At 46.6% G+C, this 12,764-nt stretch overlaps 1 protein-coding gene across 2 annotated transcripts in view; it reads left to right on the forward strand.

Moving 5' to 3' along the window:
- Positions 1-677: 677 nt before the first annotated feature.
- Atg14 (autophagy related protein 14) overlaps positions 678-12,764 on the forward strand; it is a 131,602-nt gene continuing 119,515 nt past the window's right edge. The window contains exons 1-2 of one of the 2 annotated variants that reach the window (XM_037419201.2): positions 678-878; positions 9,848-10,032. In XM_037419201.2, the coding sequence (XP_037275098.2) occupies positions 9,984-10,032 (49 nt within the window). In that variant the 5' untranslated portion in view covers positions 678-878; positions 9,848-9,983. The remainder of the gene's footprint in view (positions 879-9,847; positions 10,033-12,764) is intronic. The other variant, XM_075865906.1, reaches the window with a different exon arrangement.

The following is a 12,764-nucleotide window of genomic DNA, read 5'->3' on the forward strand; positions in this document are numbered from 1 at the left end:
ATACAAATAACGGAACACCTTCTCTGCCCATCTACTCTCCTTCATATTTCTTAGCCTTTCTTCGAACCTTATTTTGCTCTGCGCTTCCCTCGCCTCAAAACCTGCCCACCCCATATCGCCCTTTACAGCCTCGTTTGTCGTCTTCCCGTGAGCACCCAACGCGAGGCGTCCCACAGTCCTTTGATTTACATCCATTCCCGATTGCACCTCTGCCCTCATGCACACCACTGAGTTCCCAAAAGTAAGCCCTGGAACCATTACACCCTTCCACAGACCTCGAAGCACCTCATACCTATTGTATCCCCACAACGCTCTGTGCTTCATTATTGCCGCATTCCTCTTTCCTTTTGCTGCCGAGGCTTTTTCCTGTACCTCCATGTATCTATCACTCTCATTTACCCATACTCCAAGGTACTTGTATTCACTTACCCTCGGTATTTCTTGGCCTTGTATGGACACCGTCTGATCACAGGGATCATTAAATACCATCAAACCACACTTCGTTACACTGAATCCTAGTCCAAGAGCTTCACCTTCCCTGGTGTTTGGTCGCGAGCGCCACCGCGCGGCGTTTGCTCAAAACTGAAGGCAGGCCAACTCCGCTGGGAGTGCGAGCCATTCCCCAGGCATTGTTTAGAGGAGGCGTTGACACTGCAAACATCACGTCAGGTGGTCTCTGGTGACGTCATTAGCAAACGGAAGCTGTTGGTTTTGTTTTGCAGTCGCTGCAGCACGCAGTGGCCCGCCAAGCGCTTCTCAGCTGTTCAATTTGAGGCTGTTGTGCCCATGGAGTTTCGTATGGTTGTGCCATCAAATTGTGCAACAGTGGTAGGTGTTCTGTGGTGGTACCGCGAATGAGGGCCCTCGTTCCTGCACTGGTGGGTATCCCTGTTCACGTTGTGCAGTTGAGGCCGAGCGCCTGACTTCGCGTGAGCTCAGACTTCGGTTTTTCATACACCGGACGCGATTGTTTTGTAATCGATGCATAAGACATGTTGCCGTTCGTGGCTTGCTGCTCCGCAGTGGAGCCGTACAAGCGTGCACATCAACTGCTTCGTAGAGTTTGGTTGTATGAAAGTCTATGAACGAACTGCTTGTTCCGTATAATAAGAATAGATGTATCAGACATGGGATACAAAAGCAGTTGAGATGTGACGTTTTTTCCGAGTGGTGTGAAAGTTTTGAGGCTGCATGCCTTTGCTTCTCCACGGGAGCGTGTGGCAGCTTGGGCTAGTTGATATGGCATGACGATAGTTATAGCGCGAGAACAAAACGACGACACAGAGACTTCTTTCGTGTCCTTCTTGTCTCTGTGTCGTCGTTTTGTTCTCGCGCTATAACTATCGTCATCGCTATGGGAGCGTTCGTTCGCAAGAAGTTTCACGAGTGCACGCTACCGCTTAACTCCACCGACGCAAAATTTTGAACACAAAATGCGTGAGTAATACCAAAATTACGTAATAAGCTCCCTAGGTGAAACAAGGTAGCGTCACTCATTGTTCTCGAGCCGTCCTCCTCACTCTCTCGATTACTCCTCTTTTTCTCTGATATCCGCGTCTGTAATTGGTGCATTACTTGCACGTGATCTTGCAAATGGCTGGTGGTGTTATTTATTATTATGCAAAAGGTTCAAAACGAGTACGCATGCGCATATGGCTCCAGCCGGATTCTCGCCGTGACCAAAGACAAAATCGTAGCCAGAACATAAACTGAAGAGGAGGAGGGTTTCGGTGTGCGCCAAGTCGACCGAGATGGTTTCGCCATGCTCGTTCAATGCAACATCTGGGTTTTTCAGCAATGCTGCGTTGCCGTAAACAACAGAAAATGGTTTCGCTCTCTTCAACTTACCTCGTGCTTTCCGAGATGAAGCGCGCCATGAAGTGCAACTATGAACCATTTCACGCGAATGCTTTCGTGAAACTCCGTCAACGTATGTCGACGCGGATCTGCGAAGCGAGTTCACTTGTCGGTTTTTATTGAAACGCCAGGCGCGCGTCTAATGCGTGTCTAGTGCATGCCAGTTGGTACAAATACATGTGGGTATGCACGTATACAGAACAGCTGTAGGTTGTAACCAACGCACCTTCAGAAACATTTCACTCTTGACCAATTCCCGCTTGAGCCGAAACGCGCCTTGAGTCGAGACACCTCACCAGTCGAACTCTCACTTTTCAGGAAGTTCCCAGCACCGCAACAGAATCACTTGGCATCACGATTGTCCAAATGGGCACATTTAAACAAAAACGTCATCGCAGTGTTGCTGGACGAGTGTTCGTACCAGTCTGGTCGTAGTTTTTGTTTTCTTGCGTGTGCACAAGCCAGTTGTAATCAATCGTCACAACGTCACGCCCTGTGGCCACTTACAGGATCCAGCAAGAAGCACGTTCACTGTGTCACAGCACGAACAAAACACAATCGGAGAAGTGGACTAGTTAGAACTGGACGAAATACCGCGGCCATGGAACTAAAATGTACTACGCGAGACGCCATGGCTAGTGGTGTAAAGTATAGAACTGCCCAACGTTGCCGGTTGAGTAACGCACATCCCGCTTGCTCTTGTGTTGTGCCGTTTATGTTCATAAAGGTAACTGTTTATTCTACGTCTTATTTCCTTCCATTTTGTTTCATTTACATCTATTCACCGTAGCAACAGAACCCAAACATTCGCTTCTGGATGAAAGTTTTAAACCTTCTAGGGGGCGCTTCAGGCAAATAAGTGAGGAGGAAAAGGGAGGGTGTCGCTACCTTGGAAACATGTTTCATCTAGGGACCTTATTACATAAGACACAAAGGCAGAACCTCGCAGTGTTTCAATGACGTAGACAAATTGTACTGGCATTAATCAGTTTTAGATTTGTAACATCACACTTTTGTAACGCCATCTACACAATGCGTATTTTCGCGCATGCGTCTTATGTCCACCTTTTGCGGGCTCCCGTAGAGGGACGAACGCCCGTAGAACGCGTAGCGGTAGCTTTCCCAAAAAAACACAAGAAAAGTTGGAAAACTTCTAGTATACGTCCAAAGGATAGTCCAAAGGTATATTATAAGTTTTGGTGAGATGTTATTTAGACCTAAGCAAGTTGAAAACCTCCTGTAGCTGTGCTAACGCCACGTTATTAGACGTCTAGAGAACTGCTAGCGAGAACTCTAAAAATACTTCTTGCTAACTTTTTAAAATAACTTTTGCTAACGTTAATTTTAATTTTATTATTAGAAGCCTAGTAAACTTCTTGCCAGAATTCTGAAAAACTTTTTGATAGATATTTGTAATATCATTTCTAGACATTTATTTTTTCATGCAAACCAGTTTGTTGAGCCTGTTCCTTATTCAATTCGTTGCGTCATGCCAGGGTTTTGCAGTCAGTGCATTTAGCTGTTCACTGTCGATAGTGACAAATAGGAAGAACATCATGGTATCAAATTGATTGGTGGAGCTTTTCTAACTAGCAAAATTGGTGCCTTATTTGTTGAAAGAATGACCTAGTGACTGCCGTTTATCATTATGATAATCCATTTTGCTTGGAGACAAGATAGGCTTTTAAACGTCAACTCATTTTCGTTTCTGGTGTTGTCTGCAATGAATTATACCGCTCATCCAAAAGTAAATGCAAAATTTCAACAAATATTATGTTGTTGAACATTCGTAACCTTTATTATATTAGCGATAATTCCGATCGTGTGCTGACCACTTGGCACATAGAAAACAGAAAATAATGACATACTTTGTTCCAAACCCTGCATGCTTTATTGTAACTTTCATTATACAAAGCAATCACTGAGATGCTGGTCAGATGCTTTGTCCAGGATCCTGCACACATCCAAAAGGCACAGTTAAGTACAGACTGTTCTCTTAAAGTAGACATCTATTAGTGCAACAAAAATTAGCAGGCTAGCTTAGCAAACACATTATTGGCCCAGTAGCAAATATATGAAGGTAGAAAATTTGTTACAGCCGAAACGCAGCACTCGAACTATTGATTCTTTTCTCACCCGGTGTGCTGAAATTTAAGTAAGTTAAAACCTTGAGTAGTCAAAATTGATAGGTTTCACCACAAAGCCGTGTTTAACAAATTGTGGTTTTGGCAACACCCCAAATTCTAATTCCTTCCCCGTATACTAGCCCAAAAGACACAGTGAAGTGAAAAACGTTATCTCTCATGCACCAGCTTACCAAAATGATTTTGAGCTAGGTCAGTTATCCCCAGGAACTCTAGAGAAAACAATATGTTGAGCCATTTTATTCGCAAACACCACTAAGTTTTAGGATAGGTGATCCAAAGAAGGAAATGAAAAAAAAAACAACTAAGCCCACAGCATTACAAATTATTCGTAGCTTATGTTATGAGCATCTTATAATTGTTTTTTCACATTTCACATGGCTGTACTCTTATTGCTCTTATTAGCATTTGAGCGTAGCTTAAGGCGTCAATTTGATAGCTGGAACGTGTAGAAATTTCTCATCTTGGCAGATGAACTATATGCTTTATCAGCATTCATTGGCCAAAGGTACTATATTAAAATATATCATGTGTCACAAAGTTTAATAAAATTAATTACCCTTGAGATTGCCTATGCTTTGAACAGACAAGTTTTGTTCTGTAAGGCTGCCTTCCAACGCGGTCTGGCTTTGAAAAAGCGGCTTAACCACAGCCCTGCCTCGGTCATGTTTTTGTGGACGAGATAGGGAGTTTATATATCGTTTTATTTTTCTATTCATAAGAGACTCGAGCAGAGAACAAAAGATGACACTACTTGCATCTGTTGGGTACCACAGTTCTCACAGGTAAAAGCATATCCCTAGCGAAATCCCAAAACACACAAAGATATCCAAGATGAAACTACGCAGCGAGCGCAAAAGGTTACTGCCACGAGCTAACTGGGAGAATCTTGGCAGCTTCGCGGTGGAGAGTGAGTCAAAGCAGTGTCACGGTCAGCAAATGAGACGGTAAAACACGATGTAGTAAAATAACGAAGCGCTCACTACTGGTTGCGACGATGTCTTGGTGCCGGGAGGAGAGGCGAGGTAGAAGAGAGAAAGGGTGCTTTTCTGCCGCCCTCGCTAGGAGCACAGCTCAGCCCTCGTCTGCAGGGGAATTCGACGGAAAGGGAAAAGATGCATGCATGGCCAGGCAGGAAGCATGGTGCGGGGAACTGCGCATGGCTTTGTGCGTAGCTTGTCCCAGCTTGCCGAACGCTGAAAACAGAGCAGCGTATCTCTGCGTAGCCAAATGCTATCACGGCGGTCGTCTTCGTGCTTAAAGATCCGATCAGACTTGCCAAATGTAGGATATCGTATCTCGAAGCTGCCAACCACTGTTAGGAATTTGCTGTGTCGCGATGGTAGAGGTGGCAAAGAGCGGCGAGCAGTCGAGCGGACTTCGCTGAAGCCTTTGCCCGAAGGCGAAACAGGGAAGCAATCTGTTTTGAAAACAGCAACAAGAAGGAGCGCTTACTGTAGCAGGTTGTCATTGTACAGAGCCGGCCAGCACAACAACGTCGGCTGGGGCGAAATCCTCTAAACATGGGGCCGGTACGGCCTTAAATAACCTCTTTGGTCCCTTCTCTCAGACCAGTTCCTGGGGCTCGGCAGAGGAGATGCAGGCATACCTGGAACTGCAAGGTGGCTCAGAGAAAGAGGAGACGTTATCCCTGGAACAGCATGGTGCCGCCTTCTGCATGTAAGGTGGCGTTGGGAGGGGGGAGACAGTTCGCCGACACAGCGCTCTATCTTGTGAGAAGAATTGCTCCTGAACGAGGACCATGTCTGTGGCATAACAGCACCCCCGCCGCCAGACAATGCATCCGGAGTTTTGAGCCATCAGCGCGGCTCGGAAGGAGGGATGCTGGTTGACCGTCCGTAGCCGTTCCTCCGCCCGTGGAGACTTTCATAGGCCTGCAGAGGTTCACCGGAACGATAGAGTCGAACACAAAGCCGGACCACTCTGGCCAAAACAAGCACCCTCCAAATGCTGATCAAACCGCCAGACCAGCAGAAACCAAATGTTTCCTCGTGATTACGCTGAGCTAAGAAATAGCATCACGAGCAACGAATCTCTGGAGGAATACACAATGCCGACACTCCTTTACAGTGCATGACGCTGCTAAACCAAACAGAATTTTTTTTTTCGTGAGCGATTCTCGATTGCGACCGGGGCAGATTGGGGACGATCGAAGCTGCTGACGTTAACTCAATTTGGCCCCGAATCTACAATTTAGAATACCAAGAACTCCCAAATCACGCACATTTGCGTGACCTGCAAGCATGAGATTGTCAAACTTGACAAAGTTGGTCCTCCTACAAGCTCTCAATTCAATGAGCTCAGCCAATGATCATCAAAACAAGAGTAAACACGCTTGAAAAGTAAGAAACTAAGGATGAAAATCAAACTTGCGTGCGTTATACAAAACAAAGTTAAAAGTTAACCTACACTGACGTGCATAATAACACATAATGCTAAACACAGAAGGTATCTTAAACAGGGGCTTTTACTATGCCTTCTCTGTTAAAATAAAACACACTATCTGTTACCTTTCAAAATATTGTGAAAACAAAATTAATCAAACAAACAAATCAATGTCAGCTTCTTTGATGCAAAGGAAAGTAAAGCTTCCAAAAATTAAGACGCATTCCTTACTTAACGGCTTATGAGAAAACTAGAAAAACAATTTCCAAGGCTGATTACAATGTCGATTCATAGTAATGGCAAAACCCTCTCAGACGAACTCTGGGGAGTCGCGCACTCCATAGCTTTCGAGTAATACGGTCTTGACAAAGGCACAACGAACAAAGCTGTTTGCCGAACGCGGTAGCAGCAACTTTTGACCTGCAGCCGCTTAACTCGAACAAGGGGGCGTCTGTACTGCACCGTTTACGCCGCCCATTTGACCAACGAGCCTTTCGCCACAGTGGGGAACAAACGCTTGTGTTACAGCTCAAGCGCTCCCAACGTTTTCCACTTGCTTGCATCTACGCGGCGTCAAAATTGATGAGGCCAGGAGAAGATCTCGGCGTCCGAATTTCCCCGAAAGTCTGTTTTTCTCAACGCGCTTCCCGCCTAATCTTGAACTCGGTGACAGTCTGAGCTTCAAACGTTTCTCAGGGGGCCCTTTCGCAATCCTACGCCTAGCCCTCAAACTGGCGTCTCGACTGATGACGTCATGGCCCTTAATGGCTTAGCGTACTTGGCGCCTTTCCTCTTTTCCGTGTTACGCTTTCGCCGATGCCTCCTTTTGACGGAATGGCTAGGAATGCCGGCTGCTTTGACACACCTAATATCAAGTACGCTGCCTTTGATAGACACTGCTAAAACTCTAGACTGACTAGCCAGCCTTTCTTCGGGCCTATTGCTAGCTGTCTCTGCTTGCGACAGAATGAGATTCCCGATGCCTTCAAAGCCAACAAACACGCCTAGAGAGCTTTCGATCTGTGAGGCTCTATCACTGTCGGAGATAGCCCTGATTCTCTGGCCTTCGAAGTCTGCTTCATGCTCTCTGATGCGATTCATCCTTATCATTTGCGCTGCGAAGCGGCTTCATCTCCAGTACATTATGATGCACCTCGGCATCCTTAGCTATGCGATGGGCCTCGGCCTTTAACTCCTCGCGATGCACCTCAGCGTCACGCTCTCTCTGGCGCACTCCGGCGGCTTGTGCTTTGCGACAGGCCTCAGTCTCCATAGCTTTTCGGCATGCCTTACCTTTACGCGCTTTTCGGCGCGCCTCTACTTCTAGCGCTCTTCGGCGAGCCTCATTTTTACACTCTTCCACTTTTATCGCCTTACGCCGCGCCTCGTTTCGCCCTCTCTGACCCACGTTGGCGTTCTGCGCTTTGCAATGGGCCTCAATTTTGAGCACTTTGCTGCGCGCTTCAGTGCTGTACTTGTATTCTCGACTTTCGCATTCGGCAGGACTCAGGGCAGCAAAGTGGTGGAACAAAGCGTGTTTAACCCTATCAAAGTCATGCGCTTCCTCGGCAGATAAGCGCTCCAAAATGCTTGCGACTTTGCAGGGAAGTAACGTGGCAAGCTTCTCCGACCATAAGTCTCGTCCAACGCCAACATCGTCACAGACGTTTTCAAAATTAACGAGAAAAGACACGATGTTGTCCATTCCAAAGATTTCGAGTCAGTATTGGGCTCGCTGCCACTTAATGGCTTCAATTTTACGATCAAGCTCTTTCTTTCTGAGAGCCTGCTCTCGCCTTTTTCGGCACGCCTCGGCCTTCCATTGTTCGCGTCTTTGAGCTTCGAGCTCTTGATGGCTTTTTTAGGCCTTCTGCTTTTGCTCACAAATGAGCTCCCAAAACTCATCAGCCTCATCGGCAGTCACATTTTCTGCCCGCATCACCTCGAGAATCGCTTCCTTTGTTTTAGCGGACCCGGCGGTAATCCCCATGACTCCACAAATTTTGAGGTGGTCCTCCACAAGGTACTGCTCCATCGCGATCTTGTCCCTCATGATGCTCTGCTACTGATATTCACCGTACTCGGAAACTAATCTCATGGTTTAGAGCACATGAATACTAAATTATAATCAACAAAACAAAACACTCTCCTAACATCTGCTTGTGCTAGAGAGGTCTGGCAAAATGAACAGTAAACGCTGGGCACTCGCCTAATCAAAGTAGCCGATGATAGTCCAACTCGTGGCTGCCGTCGAACAGTGTCGTGGGTGTCCTCGGGCCGTCAGAGATCCGGTCCAACTTGCCAATGTTGAGATCCAGGGTAGCTTGTCCCAGCTTGACGAACGATGAAAACAGGGTAGCGTATCTCAGCGTAGCCAAATGCTATCACGACGGTCGTCTTCGTGCTTAGAGATCCGATCAGACTTGCCAAGCGTAGGATATCGTATCCCGAAGCTGCCAACCACTGTTAGGAATTTGCTGTGTCGCGATGGTAGAGGTGGTGAAGAGTGGTGAGCAGTCGAGCGGACTTCGCTGAAGCCTTTGCCGGAAGGCGAAACAGGGAAGCAATCCGTTTTGAAAACAGAAACAAGAAGGAGCGCTTACTGTAGCAGGTTCATTCATCACGCACAACCACAACTCAGTGTAACTCACCACATTTATCTGGGGGCGAGGAAAATTTTGCTCCGATATCCAGCAAGAAAGGAATCGCTTGCAGTGGGCTGCCATCTATCAACGAATGTAAAAAAAAACAAGCATAGCAGCGTAGACCAAGGTTTAGAAACACAAATTGTGCACCTGCGCTACTTTTTGTGACAATGAATGTTGTGGGGTTTATGTACTAAAAAAGCACTGACGAATGCTACACGCACGTAAAACAAGGTGAGTTTTGATTGGAAGTGTCAGACGATAATATTTAACTATCCAAAGTGGCTGCAGGAAATCTTGCAAAGCTGATATGTGTACTCTGCGGGTTATAATCCCAAAGCGGGCGTTGCCACGTAGTTATACGAAAACGTCACGTCTTGAAAGAACGAATCAGATTTATCGTGTCACAGACGGTCCGGTATATTCACTGATGCACGAAACATACGAAGTAGTTTGTGTTCGTTTCTTGGTAACGCGTTAGTACTCCGGCTAGCACCGCTTAACAACAGAGCATTTGGAGCGTTTGCCTACTGATCATCTTTGAGAGGACGCTCCTGAATTCCACTAGGTGGCGCGACATTCTATGAACATTGGAAATAGTGCTCTCGATAGTTCCGCATCACTACTAACCAGCCATTTGGGCGTACTGGCATGGATTTCTACGGGCCACATCCTGTGACATTGGTTGTTATCTTGTGAGCCATTATCGCTGTTGACTATCTCACGTGGTACATGGAAACTGCTGCACTCCCACCGGCTACAGCATGTGACATTGTGTCCTTCCTGCTCCATCAGTGCATGCAGAATCGTGGTCCACCCCAGGACCTGCTAAGTGATCAAGGTGGTGTCTTCTGTTTGGAAGTTATCAAGGAGTGTTTCAAGGAGTGCCACGCTGTTTTCTGCAAAAATACTTTTCGCCACCTGCAGCCGAATGGCCTCACCAAACGCTTCAACCATAAGCTCGATGACGTGCTCTCAATGTAAGTCGCCACCGATCACACTGCCATTCTGGCCTTCGCCACCTACTCCTACAAAAGTGTCCCTTAGAGCATTACTGGTTTTTGCCCTTCCTTTGTACAATGGTCAAAGCTAATTTCACTCCCAGGCACCCATACTACACAATCAACACGATCCTTCCATCTAGATCAATAGGATGTGGCAGCCGGATCGATTTGAGTGTGCGTCTATTTCTGCCACAGCCAGACTTGCCAAAGCGTGTTGCGAGCATGCCATAACCTTTACCGCGCATGAAAAAGAAGGGCAGAAGAACATTCAAGATGACACCACCAGTTCTCCACGCACGTTCCTTCATGAAACACTCGGTCCCCATCTCTGCTACTGTCTTCTATTTCAAACTCCAGCGCAAAATATAAACACCTCTGTTCGCTTCGATGACTCAGTAACTATAGTGCTCTGTTGCTGACACCAAGGTCATGGGCCGCGGGGGTCGCCTTTCAGTTTAAGTGAAACGCTATAGAGGCTCGCGCACTGTTTGATGTCAGTGCACGTTAAAGAACACCACATGGTCGAATTTTCCAGAGTCCTCCACTACAGCGCCTCTCATCATATCGTGGTTTTGGAACGTAAAAGCTCGCTTATTATCATTATAAACACCTGGATCTTGTTGTTGAATGCACATCCACTGTTAACTACCTGATCGAACACATTGAATAACTTCGGACATGCCCCATTGAAGATTCAACATTGTTAAGGTAGAGCACCTCAATACCTACGATGACATGCTCATTGTGGAAAGCTGTTAAATCACTAGGCAGCTCCCTTTTCATATCTGGGATAGTTGTAATAATACGATGGAACTCTGTGATGGGCCGTTCTTTCTAGCGACTTCTAGTCGAACGTCCTCTTCAACACCTATTTAAAATAATGCTGCTTGTGCTAAGAGACTGTTCTTCACTATGAGGAAGATCATCAAATAAACACTTTTACAGTACTATGAAATTATGCACATATCTAATGGGGCTCATGGTTTGAGTTCTTTGTAAATTCTGCTGGAGGATTCCGTATCGCAGAACAGGTTGAAAAAAATGATAGCAGGGGACGGGGGGGGGGGGGGGGGGGGGGCAGAGGACTTGTGCGATCATTGGTGCATGTTTCAAATCTTCCAAAAAAGGAAAGCGGGTGCTTGCTCAAGAATTCACAGTTATTTTTCATTTTGACTCTGTAGTTGTAACATTTTTTAGCATCTTGTAAGAAGTGTTAAGTAAAAGCTCGTTAACTCGAATCTCACGGGACCGGAGAAAATGTCTGAGTTAACTGAATTCCGTATTATTAAATAGACCATGAAAACAAAAAAAACAACATACACGGCACAGACAACCCTTTATTTCTTAAAAAAGTGCGTTATTTTTGCCTGCCTCACCGTCGGAATTTCTGACAGAACGATCTTATTTAATCCCATCACGTGGTGGTGCGCACGTTCACTGTCGCGAGAACAAATGCCGAACTCCTTGAGGAGAGCGAGGGCTTCGGCGGCCTCCTGCACGGTGCGGCGACGTAGCGTCAGCTCATCCTGGCCGTCATCATCGGAACAGTGATTTTGGTCCTCCTCAAGCACTTCCGATAATATATCATCGTCAGTCAGCGGACCAACAATGGCAACATGATAGTCTATAGCGACGTAGTAAAAAATCTGGACGCCACAGGAAGGAGAGAGTCAAAACACGTGTCATTCACCTTGTCCATATTTCCAGTGGACTCGCGGGTGTCCTCTGAAGTAGCCTCTGGAGGAATATCCGAGTCGTCAGGGCGGACAAAGCCGCTGTGCCGGAAAGAATTTGCAATGACCGCGGGTGGCATTTTGCTCCAGACATGAGCCAAAATGTGAATTGCTGTCAGGAGAGTCACGTCATATTCTCGCCCTGCTTCCTTGCACAGCAGGATCCATTCCAGCACATGCTTTCTGTACCTGCTTTTTACATGCTGAATTATCCCTTGATCCAGCGGTTGCAGAGCAGCCGTCGTGTTTGCAGGTAGGAATACAAGTTCGATGCACTCCAGCCCTGTCACTCTGGTATGACTACTGCAGTTGTCAACTAGAAGTAAAACCTTGCGCTTGTTAGCAGAGAAGCGGTGGTCGAGTTGGTGCTGCCAAGCTTGGAAAATATCTGAAGTCATCCAGGCCTTTCTGTTGGCGCTATATTGCACAGGAAAGGGGTGAATGTTCTTGAAACATTTTAGGTTACGTGCCTTCCCGATGACTAGCAATGGCAGGCGCTCTGTGCCCGATATATGCGAAGCGAAAAGTACAGTGATCCTTTCTTTGCTCCTTTTCCCTCCAACGTACGGGTCGCCCTTGAACATGATCGTTTTTTCCGGCAAGGCTTTAAAAAAGAGCCGCTTCATTCGCATTGAAAACGTTGGCAGGCTCATAACGAGCCAGGTACTGGGGAAGCTCAGTTGTCTTCCGGTCAGCAATACGCTGTTCATCCACTGCTGCTTTTTCCCCGCACACGTTTTGAAAGACCAACCCGTGCTTTTCTCTAAAGCGAGCAAATCAGCCTTCAGACGCACTGAAAGATCCGATCTTCATTCTCAGTGCATACCTTTCAGTTTGCTGACAGATCAACAGTCCACTCAAGGGAAGCTGGCTGTTCCACATGTCTGTTATCCACCGCAGCAATGCGTCTTCCAGCTTCGGGTGTGCTGCTGTTCTTAGTCGTTTTCGTTTTCCGGTGAATTCGCCACTGTCAAA

Source organism: Rhipicephalus microplus, chromosome 6 (genome assembly GCF_043290135.1).
Source record: "Rhipicephalus microplus isolate Deutch F79 chromosome 6, USDA_Rmic, whole genome shotgun sequence".
Classification (NCBI taxonomy): Eukaryota; Metazoa; Arthropoda; class Arachnida; order Ixodida; family Ixodidae; genus Rhipicephalus; species Rhipicephalus microplus.